The 15,583-nt window shown below is 46.5% G+C and overlaps 1 protein-coding gene across 2 annotated transcripts; it reads right to left on the bottom strand.

Moving 5' to 3' along the window:
- Positions 1-27: 27 nt before the first annotated feature.
- On the bottom strand, positions 28-10,136 carry nox5 (NADPH oxidase, EF-hand calcium binding domain 5). 2 transcript variants are annotated; one of them, XM_084672751.1, is made up of 16 exons: positions 10,017-10,136; positions 9,721-9,871; positions 8,598-8,808; positions 7,588-7,825; positions 5,007-5,160; positions 4,540-4,712; positions 3,813-3,995; positions 3,497-3,629; positions 3,139-3,281; positions 2,681-2,911; positions 2,547-2,591; positions 2,227-2,351; positions 1,924-2,008; positions 1,623-1,722; positions 1,305-1,471; positions 28-922 (listed from the first exon to the last, which is right to left on the bottom strand). In XM_084672751.1, exons 1-16 carry the CDS (start codon positions 10,134-10,136, stop codon positions 791-793), a joined length of 2,391 nt encoding a protein of 796 aa, XP_084528877.1. In that variant the 3' UTR covers positions 28-790. The 2 variants fall into 2 exon arrangements, with proteins under 2 accessions (XP_084528877.1, XP_084528878.1); XM_084672752.1 differs by lacking the exon at positions 2,681-2,911.
- Positions 10,137-15,583: the final 5,447 nt, after the last annotated feature.

Raw genomic sequence — 15,583 nt, 5'->3', positions numbered from 1 at the left:
TTACTTGGATTCTGCTTTATATCGTTTTCAGTTTATTACAACAAATTCCTGTCCAAGAGAAAAATATTACGGAGAATTACATACATAAGTGCCAAAAAATTGAGGTACACGTTTCTAGGTTTGTAGAATAAACAGTGGTTTTACGTGAAAGAATATTGAATATAGTGATTACCTATACTTGTAAATCTTATTATTACATATGTTATTTTATAACAACCTGCTAGACAATGATTTAAATTTATAGATATCAATTTGATCTATTAAAAACATCACACAGAAATAAATATTAATTCAATATCAATCATTATAGGTTTAACTGTGTATATATGTCTAATTAAACCGCAATGCTACTGAAAATGCATATACTGTAGCATCTACCATAGAACATTTGAACAGAAATATCACTGTAAATGTACATCAGACCCATTTGCAACAACAGCAATACAACAAGCAAATACCAGAAATTGCTTACATCTAGTTCCTAAGCAGTTAAGAGTTCAAATGTGACCCAACAATGAAAAGGCCGGCATTATAGTTTGAAGGCAGATATCCAAAATCATGCACATGTATGAATTCTGGAACAACATTCACAAACGCAAACCCATACACACACATATGCACACACTATATTCTGGCATAGTACAGTTTAAAGAGCTTGAAGACACCACATGTAGAAAGAGCGATCATCGCATGCACAATACTAATCTGTAATGAACCCACTGTGGTTTAGAACACGAGGGGGAGTCTGTGAGAGCGAGACTGAGAGCTAGGGGAGAAGAGAGCAGGCCGCTCAGAAGTTCTCCTTGTAGAAATGGAACCCAAAGTTTTCACACTGGGCCTTGATGATTTTGGCCAGAGCTGGAGAACCACAGTAGAACACGTGCACCTTGCCTTTCTTCTCCTCCGCCACCTTCTGGAACACCTGCGGTGCAACACAGAAACACATCTGAAGACGCTGCTCAGAACTAAGATCCAACTAAGATCCAGTCTAACATGTTCAGGACTATTTAGAGAACGGAAGATCTCCCCCTCTGCGATCCACTGCAAGTTTATATATTTAATCCGTTTATCAAACTTCCCCATTGAACCAATAGATGACGTTCCTGGCCCCCTCAGGCCCCCTCACCTTGCCCCCCTCAGGCCCCCTCAGGCCCCCTCACCTTGCCCCCCTCAGGCCCCCTCACCTTGCCCCCCTCAGGCCCCCTCACCTTGCCCCCCTCAGGCCCCCTCACCTTGCCCCCCTCAGGCCCCCTCACCTTGCCCCCCTCAGGACGCCTCACCTTGCCCCCCTCAGGCCCCCTCACCTTGCCCCAATCAGGCCTCCCAGGCTGGGTGCGTGTCCGCAGGCCTGTGATGGAGTCCCTCTTCTCCTTCTTGGCCAGCAGGTCTAGCGCCATCTGCAGGCCGATAGCTTTCATATCGTTCTTGCTCAGGGCTGAAGTCATGTACATGTGCATCTCCAGGAATCGTCCTGAACACAAGCAGGACCAGAGGAGACTCGCACAGACACACAGCAAAGGCGAGGCGTATACATCTCTGACATGATTACCGTCAGAGTCTTGTTTCTCTGTTCCTTCTGCGCTGTTTCTATATTCCCGTTTGCATCACAGTTTATGTCTCACCTTCTGGTTCCTCGTCGGCCTGGTCCATCTCCAGTTTGGTCAGCAGACTAACAAACCACTCAAAGCACTTCTGGTCACGGTTTATCCAGATGAAGTCAACCTTATCAAAATATACAAAAGGTCCAAAATGATCTAGACTATAGTGTCTCTTCAGCAGACCTCCAGCAGAGCTTCTGACCAGAAAGAGGATAATAATAATAATAATAATAATAATACATTGTATTTGTTATATGCCTTTCTTGCAGTCAAAGCACTATGGTACAGTAGTTACCCTAAGAACAGAGGGAATGGGAGGACATACCTTCCTCAGCACCATGTCGTTGTCCTTGATGTTCTCACACCAGGAGTAGCTGCAGCTGGGACAGTTCTGTTTCCTCATGCGGTAGCTGGCAGTGTGTTGGCACGGAAACATTTACACTTTCACTTCACGATCAGCTATTAACTAACTGGTATGATTTAGCACATAGTACTAGGACATTCACGTCATTTTGAGATGACACCTTTTTCCTGTAACACTCCTTTGTTTAGGTTTATTGTGATTTATACAGACTGTGACTGTGTTTTGTAGTATTTTAAACCACTCTCATGGTTTAAAATCTTTTACCGGTACATGATGCTCTGCAGGATGGAGGCAAAGGGTGTGATCCCAATGCCAGCCCCAATCAACACAGCATGTTCAGATGCAAATATCTGCCTGGTGGGGGTTCCATACGGCCCATCCAGATAGCACTGACAGACATGAACACACACACACACACACACACACAGTTAAAGGGCATTTACATATCAATTCATGTGTTCATATATCAATGACACTTATGCATCTTGTGAATATTCAGACAATCGTTACTTATCAGTTGCAGATATACTTGATTATTTCCTGCAGTGTACTGTAGCTTGATGGCCTGGTGGAGACTGGCTTACCTTAATGTTACTGAACCTGTGGTTGTCACTCATCTTGGCAGAGGCCTGTGGTTGAAAGGAGAACCAGAATGATCACAACAACAACCATATCCATCGAAGAGGCCAAAGCTTGTGCTTTGAAAACCAGCCCCCACCTCTCTACTTGGGGCACCTTCCCCTCTCTCAGCCACGCCCAGCTGGTCCTGATTGGGCTCTGGTCCTGGTCCTGGTCCTGGTCCTATCCCTGGCTCTGGTCCTGGTACTGTGTCTGGCTCTGGTCCTGGTCCAGGTTTGGTCCCGTTTGATCGATACATGGTCAGTTCTATGGCATCATCTTCACTGGAAGCCACGGTTCCGTTCCAGCATGCTGATTTGAACAGCTCTTCCTAGAAGAATATTCAATCGGTCGGCCGAGCCCCAGACTGTTACAGAATTCAAATGATGCATTTGCAGATGTATTACACATATAACATTTGGCCAGGCAAGGTTGTGTGTTACATTTGCTGAGTCATTAAAGAAGTGAGATTGAAACTGTGAGTACCAGAGATAGGGAATACGTCTAAATATATTTGTGCAGTGTGTGTGTGTTGGTGTGTGTGTGTTCATGCTGAACCTGGGTCTTCCTCTGGCGTTGTCGGTTCTTCAGGCTGGTGCTGAGTCTCTTGGTGCTGAGGACGTCACTCTCTGGCAGTCTGAAGTACTCAAACAGGCGGTTGGTCCACTGGCCCATGGAACGGATGTGCAGCCAGAGAGTATCTGTGAGGGGAAACAGAAGAGGTGCTGCTTTACATGACACGTCTCACCATCAAACTGTGCCCAGGGAGGAACGACCACATAGCTACATCCTGATGTATTCCTACAAAAGGCTGCTATACGTGGTGACTGGAACAGAGATGTTGCTGTAGTGTTGTTGTCTCTTCAGACGGTCTTCAGACATGGAGACAAACGAGCCACGTGATGTGTTCATCTACCTGACTGTTCCGGGGCGCTGCTGATGGTGAAAGGGTGCCACTCGTACTTGGCGATGTCGGGGATGTTGATGTAGATGTAGTCTCCCGGCTTGAAGTGGAAGAACTCCGGCCGTTTGATCACCAGGTGAGTCACCTGCAGAACCAAACATGACCATTTCCACCCAAATATTCTAAACAGAACCAGATTAGCACCATTACAAAAACTCAGATGAAAACTTTAAAAAACATTTTTTTATATATTTATGGGAGTAAATGACAAAGTGCAATCAAGTGTGTGTGGATGCAGGTTCAGATTCAGGGTCAGATTCAGGGGCACCTTGGAGGGCAGCAGGTTGACCTCAATGATGTAGAGACCACCCATGTGAGACACGGCCACGCCCACCAGCTTCTCCAGCAGGAAGGCCACGCCCGGAACCAAAAACCACTTCCAGAAGTTGGCGCAGTGGATTACCAGCAGAGTCCATACCCATATATAGGACAGGTGGGACCAGTAGAACACCTGGAGGAACAGCAGCCATCTCTGATCAGGGGCGGACTGGCCATCGGGGATACCGGGGGATTCCCCGGTGGGCTGACCTGCCCTGTACTGAGAGGGTAACGTGCCCTGTACTGAGAGGGTAACGTGCCCTGTACTGAGAGGGTAGCGTGCCCTGTACTGAGAGGTCCGGTCTGACAGTAACTCCTCTGACATTTTTTCAGCCCAGTCCGTCGCTGTCTTTGATCCGCGGGAGGAGATCAGGAGGGGCATGGGGAAACACAGCCCCAAAATTCTGGGAAAAATATGATTTGTTCCCCCCAATATATCACTATTAACAAAACTAAGTCCTTTCAATGTTAATAATATGCAGTAAAGGCACTTGTGCGGCTTATAGACTCATAATAAGCGTTTTTAAGTTTAACATACGCTATGTGTTACAGCACAACGTTTGGTACTTTGGACTCAATGAACACGGCGGTCCTGTCAGAAACAGTCATCCTAGTTCCACTTCCTGTCTGAACACCTACTTCCTGTCTGAACACCTACTTCCTGTCTGAACACCTACTTCAAAGTGTCCGCTGCGCCGTACGAAGGTGCTGGAGCAGAAGACCATGAGGCAGATGAAGATCTGCAGCAGCAGGCCGGTCAGTGAGGCTGTGCCATGCACCCAGCCCACCCCCGGGCGCGTGGTCAACAGGTACTCCCACACGCTGAAGCTGCTGCTCTCAGACAGGCTGACTGGCAGAGGAGAGGGATGGAGGAGCCAGGGGAGGTCAAGAGAGGACAGAAGAGGGTAGGAGTGAAGAAGAGAAGGATGGTAGGAGGGAAGGAGGGAAGTTTTAAAGAAAGAAAATGAGAGAGGGTCAGTCATTCAAACTGTTTTGACGGCTACATGAGAAAAACATGTCATTGGGAAATGACCTAATGTCATATGTAAAGTATTCCCACAGAATAAACATGCAGTTCCTAACTATTGCATATTGTCTCATAACCACAATACACAATTTTGTGTTTGGGAGTGTGAGGCCGTACTGAAGTTCATGGTGTGTGCGAGGGTGTGAACCAGGGTGAAACAGAGGATGGCGTAGCCGACCATCTGGTGCAGCAGAATGTTCTGGTCCAGAGGGAGCACTCTGACCACCCATGTGGCCCTCAGCCAGGTCATACAGCGCCTCAGCATGAGCACCTACACACTCACACACACACATACACTCACACACACACACATATACACACTCACACACACACACACACACTCACACACGCACACACACACATATACACACTCACACACACACACACACACTCACACTCGCACACACATACACACACACACACACATATACACACTCACACACACACACACACACACATATACACACACACACACATATACACACACACACCCGCACATATACACACCCACACATATACACACACACACCCGCACATATATACAGGCACACAAACACACACACATACAGACAGGTGAATCATCCAGGATCACAAATGACACAAAGCCTGCTAGAAACTGAAGAAGTATTAGAACCCAAAAGTACCAAGTCAATGAAGTGAATCGCCAAGTACAAGTTCAAGACAAATTATTCTTAGTATTTATTCCAGGTCTGTAAGGTGCAGGTGTCTGATCCAGTCAAGCTGAGCGTCTCAGAGGACTGGGCCAAGAACACAGGAATGAAGGGCAGTTAAATAGTATCACAATATGGGGGGTTATACTCTCACTAGAAACATCAGGGGGATGACAGTTAACATAGCCTTAGCAAGCACAGAAAGAGGACGCCGCATGCTAGATAGCGTTTGTTTGGGCTTTAGATAGGGCTCCTAGAAATGGCCATGCCGTTCCATGTTCTCATGAGCTAATATAGCAGGGTATAGTTCAAACATTGTTTATTACCTGACCTCTGTGGTAATGAAGTCTTTTGAGCGCCTGGTGCTGGCACACCTCAAATCCATCACAGACCCTCTACTGGACCCTCTGCAGTTTGCCTACAGAGCCAACAGGTCGGTAGATGATGCCGTACATGGCCCTCCACTTCCCCCTACAGCACCTGGACTCCCCAGCATCCTACGCCAGGATCCTGTTTGTGGACTTCAGCTCTGCCTTCAATACCATCATCCCTGCCCTGCTTCAGGACAAGCTCTCCCAGCTGAACGTGCCCCATTCCACCTGCAGGTGGATCAAGCTTTAAGCTGGGAACACAAGTCTCTGACTCCCAGTCCATCAGCACCGGATCTCCTCAGGGCTGCGTCCTTTCTCCTCTGCCCTTCTCCCTGTACACCAACAGCTGCACCTCCAGTCATCCGTCTGTCAAACTCCTGAAGTTTGAGGACGACATCACCCTCATTGGGCTCATCTCTGGTGGATACAAGTCTGATTATAGGTGGGAAGCTGACAAACTGGTGATCTGGTGCAGCCAGAACAACCTAGAGCTCAATGCTCTTAAGACAGTGGAGATGGTTGTGGACTTCAGGAAGAACACAGCCCCACTCACCCCCATCACCCTGAGTGACTCCCCAGTCAACACTGTGGAGTCCTTCCGCTTCCTGGGCACCCTCCTCTCCCAGGACCTCAAGTGGGAACTAAACATCAGCTCCCTCACCAAAAAAGCACAACAGAGGATGTACTTCCTACGGCAGGTGAAGAAATTCAACCTGCCAAAGACAATGATGGTGCACTTCTACACAGCCATCATTGAGTCCATCCTCACTTCTTCTATCACCATCTGGTACGCTGCTGCCACTGCCAAGGACAAGAGCAGGCTGCAGCATATCATCCGCACTGCTAAGAAGGTGATCGGCTGCAATCTGCCTACCCTCGAGGATCTGCACACCTCGAGGTCCCTGAGGCGAGGTTCCAGCTACTCCCCTCCGGCAGAAGGCTGCGGTCCATCAAGACCAAAACCTCACGCCACAAGAACAGTTTCTTCCCATCCGCTGTTGGCCACTTTAACAAGGCCAAGGACTGTCACTGACTTTAAATCACAAGCTGCACAATGACACCCTGCACATTGCAATTTGCACTATTGTATCGTTCTCTTGCACTATCTGTTTTTTTTTAGGTTAGATTGCAAATTATGACTACTTATATTTTATTTTTTATTTTATTCCCCTTAGTATTAGCTAGACCCCCCTTAGTATTAGCTAGACTTTGCTCCTTTTGTATAGTTAGTCCACATATTTAAGTTTCAATATTCCTATATGTTTAATGTATGCACCTCCCTGCCAAAGTAAATTCCTTGTTTGTGCAAACATTCATGGCGAATAAAATCCCTTCTGATTCTGATTATATTCAAAGCATTCCAAAGAGTATAAAAGTAATAAAGTAATCATTAGTTGTAATCTTTAGTTCTTGTTAACTGATCATTGGTTAAGGACAGGCCTGTTCAAAACACACAAAATATTTATTCTCAGCATATTGACTAACCCAACGTACTTAGCTCATACTGCTACAAGGGTTTAGAACCCAAGACCAGCTGCATACCATGCTGTGACATGTTGATATGGACTTCACACCAACAGGCACTTTTAGTCTGCCCTCTGCCAACACCACCATCCCTCCCCCTCCCCACTCCCCCTATCTCACCCCTCATCTCACCATGACGAAGGTGCAGTTGAAGTTGAGGCACTGCCCACAGCCCTTGGCCAACATATACCAGGGCCCGCCATGGCTGTGTTGCAGCATGGCCACCATCAAGAGCAGGAAGTTGAGGCAGGTGTAGCCACACAGGAAGAGCAGCTTGCGGCTGTTGTTATGCCAGTAGGCTGGGGTAAGGTACCGAGGGGGCTTCCTCTTCTTCTGCTCCTGCTGTGGAGGCTTCAGCCAGTTAGCAGCACTGGGGGAGGGAGAGGAGATAGGTGAGAGGAGAGATGGGGGAGGGAGAGGAGATAGGTGAGAGGAGAGATGGGGGAGGGAGAGGAGATAGGTGAGAGGAGAGATGGGGGAGGGAGAGGAGATAGGTGAGAGGAGAGATGGGGGAGGGAGAGGAGATAGGTGAGAGGAGAGATGGGGGAGGGAGAGGAGATAGGTGAGAGGAGAGATGGGGGAGGGAGAGGAGATAGGTGAGAGGAGAGATGGGGGAGGGAGAGGAGATAGGTGAGAGGAGAGATGGGGGAGGGAGAGGAGATAGGTGAGAGGAGAGATGGGGGAGGGAGAGGAGATAGGTGAGAGGAGAGATGGGGGAGGGAGAGGAGATAGGTGAGAGGAGAGATGGGGGAGGGAGAGGAGATAGGTGAGAGGAGAGATGGGGGAGGGAGAGGAGATAGGTGAGAGGAGAGATGGGGGAGGGAGAGGAGATAGGTGAGAGGAGAGATGGGGGAGGGAGAGGAGATAGGTGAGAGGAGAGATGGGGGAGAGAAAGCGTGTGCCAGCCTGTGTGTGTACGTGTGTACGTGTGTGTGTATGTGTGTGTGTGTGTGTATGTGTGTGTGTGTACGTGTGTGTGTGTGTATGTGTGTGTGTGTGTGTGTGTGTACGTGTACGTGTGTATGTGTGTACGTGTGTGTGTACGTGTGTGTGTACGTGTGTGTGTACGTGTGTGTGTATGTGTGTGTGTGTACGTGTGTGTGTGTGTGTGTGTGTGTGTGTGTGTGTGTGTACGCTCTCACCTGATGGTGAGGTTCTCCATGACTTCTGGGAATGTCTCCAACTCGGCCTTGAGCTCTTCGAAGGTGATGGAGCCGCTGTTGTCCTTGTCGGCCGACTCGAACAGCGCCAGCGTCAGGTCATCCAGCTTCTCCTCCGGCAGGGAGATGGCGCTCTCGCGTAGGCACGACTTCAGCACCGTACGCAACTCGTCAGGGTCGATAGAGCCGCTGCCTGGAGGTCAGAGGTCATCACAGACTTCAATAGATTTCTGTGCACGCCCCTGTTTGCTGTGTCTGGGTGCTGTGTGCTGTGTGCTGTGTGTCTGTGTGTCTGTGTGTCTGTGTGTCTGTGTGTCTGGGTGCTGTGTGTCTGTGTGTCTGGGTGCTGTGTGTCTGTGTGTCTGTGTGCTGTGTGTCTGGGTGTCTGTGTGCTGTGTGTCTGTGTGTCTGTGTGTCTGGGTGCTGTGTGTCTGTGTGTCTGTGTGTCTGGGTGCTGTGTGTCTGTGTGTCTGGGTGCTGTGTGTCTGTGTGTCTGGGTGCTGTGTGTCTGGGTGCTGTGTGTCTGTGTGTCTGGGTGCTGTGTGTCTGTGTGTCTGGGTGCTGTGTGTCTGTGTGTCTGGGTGCTGTGTGTCTGTGTGTCTGGGTGCTGTGTGTCTGGGTGCTGTGTGTCTGTGTGTCTGTGTGTCTGGGTGCTGTGTGTCTGGGTGCTGTGTGTCTGTGTGTCTGTGTGTCGTGTGTCTGCGTGTCTGGGTGCTGTGTGTCTGGGTGCTGTGTGTCTGTGTGTCTGTGTGTCTGGGTGCTGTGTGTCTGTGTGTCTGGGTGCTGTGTGTCTGGGTGCTGTGTGTCTGTGTGTCTGGGTGCTGTGTGTCTGTGTGCTGTGTGTCTGTGTGTCTGTGTGTCTGGGTGCTGTGTGTCTGTGTGTCTGGGTGCTGTGTGTCTGGGCGCTGTGTGTCTGTGTGTCTGGGTGCTGTGTGTCTGGGTGCTGTGTGTCTGTGTGTCTGGGTGCTGTGTGTCTGTGTGTCTGTGTGTCTGGGTGCTGTGTGTCTGGGTGCTGTGTGTCTGTGTGTCTGGGTGCTGTGTGTCTGGGTGCTGTGTGTCTGTGTGTCTGGGTGCTGTGTATCTGGGTGCTGGAAGCCAGGTGTACCGTCCACGTCGTACACCTGGAACAGGAACTTGAGCTTGTCGGTCTCGCTGCCGTGGATGAGCAGGTCCAGAGCCTTGAGGAGCTCGTCCAGGCTGATGGAGCCGCTGCCGTCAGCGTCAAACAGGGCGAAGAACCGCTCTGCAAAGAAAGACTGCGAAACAGTAGAGATCAGGAAAACCTCTCACACTCCAACACTCAACAGTTCATATCTTTACCCTGTGTGTTTTATTTGAACAGAAACACACTTTCTCCAGCCTGTTCCTCCCTCCAGGGCGTTCAGGGCCCTTCTCCCTCACCTCCTTGACTTTGAGAGCAGTTTTAAACTCGTCCAGGTCTATCTCTTTGTCGTCCCCCGCGATGCTTTCAAACTGTTTGGTGACCCATTCCAGCCAGCGGGCATCATCGTCCAGGCTCATGGTACTGCTTTGCTGGCTCTGAAGACCATCACACAAGAAGATCACACAGACACATTGTATGAACTCTAATGCAACCATCAGGGCTGGATGTACTAAAGGGTGGTGGTTGTATAGTATTTGTCATAAAGTATTGAACTATTACTTTCTATTTTGTTATTTATTTTTACATACTAGACTTGAGTATGGTTAGTGTCCCACAATTCAGTTTGAGATTTTGCTGGAATACTCACTGCATTACCTCATAAGAGTGGATCTATAGTTTACACTGAAGGAGTTCAATGGACACTACTGATGTTAAACACTTTTCAAATTTGCTGTTGGAAATGTTTACATCACACTCAGGTGTAGAAAACACACCTGTATGTAACTGGCAGTCAAACATATGTTGGTCATGTCATTGAAATATGAAGGAGTCTAAAAGAATTAACTCATTTGATAGAGAATGGTCTATATATGGAACCCAGCATGGCCTGACGTTGCCATGGAGACATCAGCAGCAGAGAAGGAAAATGGAAATTGAACATTTTTGCTTAGATCTTTCTTTTAATTAAACATATCTATAATACAAACACTACCAAGGCACTTTACAAACTCATGACTGCAAATACTACAAGACCAGAGGACACAATATATGCTGTATATTTTCCAATATATGGAATATATTCATGGATTAAGTGTCAGTGTAAATGTTTAAATTACATTAAAATGCCGTTTTATAACATGCAACACATTGAGAGGTTATGTTCTGTTCTGTTTAGCATTATACAAAAAAACACATGCAAAAGAACCAAACAGAAGAAATCAAACAACAACCACAGCTTACCTGTGCTCCCTGTTTGATCAACACCTTCAAGGTATCTCAGTGTGTGTAGCTTCCTGCCAGCTAGAGCTCACCTCCACAGGTCATCTAGCAGGCTGGGTGTAGAGGAGGCAGCAGGCTGGGTGTAGAGGAGGCAGCAGGCTGGGTGTAGAGGAGGCAACAGGCTGGGTGTAGAGGAGGCAGCAGGCTGGGTGTAGTAGAGGCAGGAGGCTGGGTGTAGTGGAGGCAGTAAGATGGGTGTAGAGGAGGCAGCAGGCTGGGTGTAGAGGAGGCAGCAGGCTGGGTGTAGAGGAGGCAGCAGGCTGGGTGTAGTGAAGGCAGCAGGCTGGGTGTAGTGGAGGCAGCAGGCTGGGTGTAGAGGAGGCAGCAGGCTGGGTGTAGAGGAGGCAGCAGGCTGGGTGTAGAGGAGGCAGCAGGCTGGGTGTAGAGTAGGCAGCAGGCTGGGTGTAGAGGAGGCAGCAGGCTGGGTGTAGAGGAGGCAGCAGGCTGGGTGTAGTGGAGGCAGCAGGCTGGGTGTAGAGGAGGCAGCAGGCTGGGTGTAGAGGAGGCAGCAGGCTGGGTGTAGAGGAGGCAGCAGGCTGGGTGTAGTGGAGGCAGCAGGCTGGGTGTAGTGGAGGCAGCGTCAGAGGACAGACAGGCGACAGCTGTGACTGACACAACCTCCCTGCTGGGCTGCTTCACGACCACAGGCCCTCACACTTTCTATTCAGGCTCAACAACAATATGAAAGATAGGTTCTTGTCTGCTGAATACAAACAGTACTTACTTAGACTGGGTCGTCTGGCATGACCTTGTATTTACTATTATCCCTGTTATATTGTTTGTTTCATAAAATAACATGTAATTGGATTGGATGGTATGTATGGAACGCCGAGTTAGTCAAAATTAAATCAATAAATAAATAGGTAAATGAATAGATAAATACATACATAAATAAATACGGCTATGAAATAAACTGTGAAATAAAAAAAATATGGTAATAAATATATAAATATAACATTATATAATTATATAGCTGAATCCATTTACCGACATCAATAAATAAATACATTTATTTATTTAAAAATGATGTTTTTGTAAAGACAACATGTATTTAATTCATGGGACTTTTATTTCCTAATGCCACATTTATTTATTTTTTGAGACTTTTACGCACCACATTTTTTTCCACACCACATTTATTTCCACTCCACATTTATTTCAGTGCTGTATTTATTTCACATCTCACATGCAAATGAGAGGGGCGTGGTTATCGTCAGACCAACGCAGCAGATAGCTATGCTACCTGTATGGGGGTGACAGTGGCATCGCACTGCCGAAAAGCATACAATGTAGACAAGCTTTGCCCATAATGTCTGTGTCGTCTCTGCCTTTGTATGGGAGTGATGGCGGTGACTTAGTAGCCTACGTGTGGGGACTTGATCTTTGATAGCTATGAGGTTGCGCTGAAGTTACCTTTATAAACATGGCTTTCGCTCGTGTGACGTGGAACTCGTCTGCAAAGCTAACAATCACTGCCAAAACTATGTCTTCCTAGGTGGTAATATGTTGGCTATCACTGGTCTCGAAGTCGGCAACTGTAGGCCAAGTGGCTGGCTATCCGGCTAGCTAGCTGACAAAATAATAAAAGGACGACATCAGTGTGGCCATTTCAGCTAGAGCTAGCTACTGTAGAGCTAGTACTGTTGTGCTGTATTGGCACATATGAACAGCCAAACCCGTTTTGTCACTGAATGGTCATTAAAACGAGTCCAGTGGTAGTGGTTTGATTTAATATTGAATAATTCCATAAACCTGTACCTAATATCTGGGTTTGGTTATTGTGTACCGTGTTGAATGGGTCTTGGTCTTGACACGTCTTGGTTAGTTGCAACTTTAAATTGCCAATAATAACAAAGCGTTAAGAAACTTGACTTCAATTTGAAGCAGTAGCCTACTCTAAATCCAAAGGTATGGGTAATGTCTGGAATGGTCTGGCTTCACTTCAGGTCTCGTCTCACTAAATGGTAATGCATGGCATAATGGTGAGGCTAGATCGTTATAATCAGGTGCCTTATCGACCTAGTTATCCACATAATAGCAGAGCGATGTAGCGGTGGTGGCAGTGATTGTCTTCTTTGTTGCTAGCTGTGTTAGCTAACATTACCTGGCACTTATCACCCCCCACTACCTGTACATCTTGCACACGAACAGTGCTCGATAACTCTCAAACTATTTAAGACTTCAATATCTATGTTCTGTAGAGCACTTATCCGCCCAAGTACCTCAACAAAATCTACTATCTGTGCCAAAATAATATATCCTGACAAGCCATGCCGTTCGGCAGTGCGATTCCACTGTCACCCCCATACAGGTAGCATAGCTATCTGCTGCGTTGGTCTGACGATAACCACGCCCCTCTCGTTTGCATGTGAGATTTGAAATAAATACAGCACAGAAATAAATGTAGTGTGGAAATAAATGTGGCGTGGAAATACAAGTGGAAATAAATGTGGCGTGTAAAAGTCCCATGAAATAAATAAATGTTGTATTTACAAAAACGTCATTTTGAAATAAATAAATGTATTTATTTATTGATGTCGGTAAATGGATTCAGCTATGTAATTATATAATGCTATATTTCTATATTTATTGCCATCTTTTTTAAATTTCAGAATTTATTCCATAGCCATATTTATTTATGTATTTATCTATTTATTTACCTATTTATTTATTTATTTAATTTTGACTAACTCGGCGTTCCATAGGTATGGTTTGAGAACTGAATATGAATGTTGGCCAAATTAAATTTAATGATTGCTTCCAGTACTATTTTGCAGTTTGTGGAATGTGATGTTAGGTACTGTAATCTCACGGTTAGACACTAGATGGCAATATTTGAACTCTACATTGGATCTTTGCATTGTCCATAACGTCAGCAGTCAAATAATGAAGAAAAAAAAAAGAAAATACCCCATAATTGGTATAAAGCATGTCCCGTTGGAATAGCCAATGTGGACATCCGGACTTCTATGTTGATGCAATGTTGTAGACACAGCCTATAGGTTCTAAACACGTAGTCTAGAAGTGCATCCTGCAGGTTCATCGTTCGCTGCATAATTTAGTACAGTGACTTTGAAAGAGGGGCAACTATTTCTGTACGTTTCAGGGGATTAGTTTGAGGATATTCGATTTCTTGACTTGACGATGTTTGATAGCCATTGAACAAACTACGAAGACGCCAAAGTCGCCAACACAAGCATGGCTGAGCAGCGTTTGGTCGTTTTCACCGTTTGTTGTGTGCTCTTGACGACATTACGCCAATGAGCAAAGATCTGTCTTAAGACAAGTGTGCAGGTGCCGTGGTTCGACGGGCCGTGCCCTGGGTAGGCTACATTGCGCACTCAAGTGGACGCATTCTGCTACTCCGACAACTGCAGTCAGTAGTCGGTGGAGCACAGTGTGGCAAAACTAGCTGGAAAGGCAGCAATGAAGCACACCCAGAGGAAAGTGGTGCTCCCTGCGCTAGGAGACCGTTCAATGGCTCTCAATAAAACCTGCAGACGCGGGCTGGAAACTGTTCACAGCGGCAGCCGAAGACGGTATTTCGCTGCTATATGGCTCTTACGTATTGATAATATTCCATACATTTTATGATATTCAAACGAGCAGTTTGTTGAAATTCGGTGGGTTTTCAAGCCAGCATACCAAGTCGGCTTTGACACGAAAATGCCACGCAGTTGCTGTTCAGTGTCCGTGCCTCTAAAAGCGGCAGCGCAACACGTCAATGGCCAGAATGATGGGTAATGTGGATTAATTTACTTCACATTTCAAGCTATAATTTTTGTTTATCTTTATTTCAAGACATCGTGTATTCTGCTGACAAAATGGCGATTGGAAAGGTCAGATGACATTTCTTTGGCCTCGTTGGAATGCAGTAGATTCAATGGGGAAAGGAAGTCGGTAGTCGTTGTAGTGTTTTCATTGGTAGGTTCCTAAACTGAAAGGGGAAGGATATGGAAAATCCGGCTGGTTGTTTGTGGAGGCTCTTGTCAATCTCTTTTCATGGGAGGTGAATTTGTCGCAATGCCCAAATATGTTGTTGATCTTGGCGGTGACGTCGGTTGTTCATCTAGTTTACTGAAAGTGAAGTGGATATGTAGAAAACTTGGTTGTTCTTGGTTATCATCTCTACCCACCCTTTAAATGGCTTAAATTGTAGGCTAGCTATCACCCCCGAATGTGTGATAATAGGCTACACAACAAAATATATATCCTAGCCTATATTATAACGTCTCAAGGCTTGGTGGGCTTAAATTGTAATGTTATAGCCTAACATTTGAAACATTCACCCTAAAAGTTTGCAGGTAAAATATTGAAAAACAAAACAAGTATTTATGGTTAAATTAAAAAGGTGAAGAGACGCTATCGTGAAGTAGCATATTAGCTCTGGGCAGAATATTACAGTTCACTATAACGCTTTTTGATGTCTATTCACACTTTCCAATGAGAAATGGTTTTGACCCTGTGTAGCCTACACATTTCATATTACACGTTTTAATACAAGTATGAAGAGCGTTACAATTGTCTTGGCTGTGAAATAACTTAAAAGGGCAGTATTCAATAGCCAAGTAGCTATTGCATTTCT

Source organism: Hypomesus nipponensis, chromosome 14 (genome assembly GCF_054491055.1).
Source record: "Hypomesus nipponensis isolate SF chromosome 14, ASM5449105v1, whole genome shotgun sequence".
Classification (NCBI taxonomy): Eukaryota; Metazoa; Chordata; class Actinopteri; order Osmeriformes; family Osmeridae; genus Hypomesus; species Hypomesus nipponensis.
The sequence above is the reverse complement of the archived record's forward strand: the minus strand, read 5'-3'. Positions and strand labels throughout refer to the sequence as shown.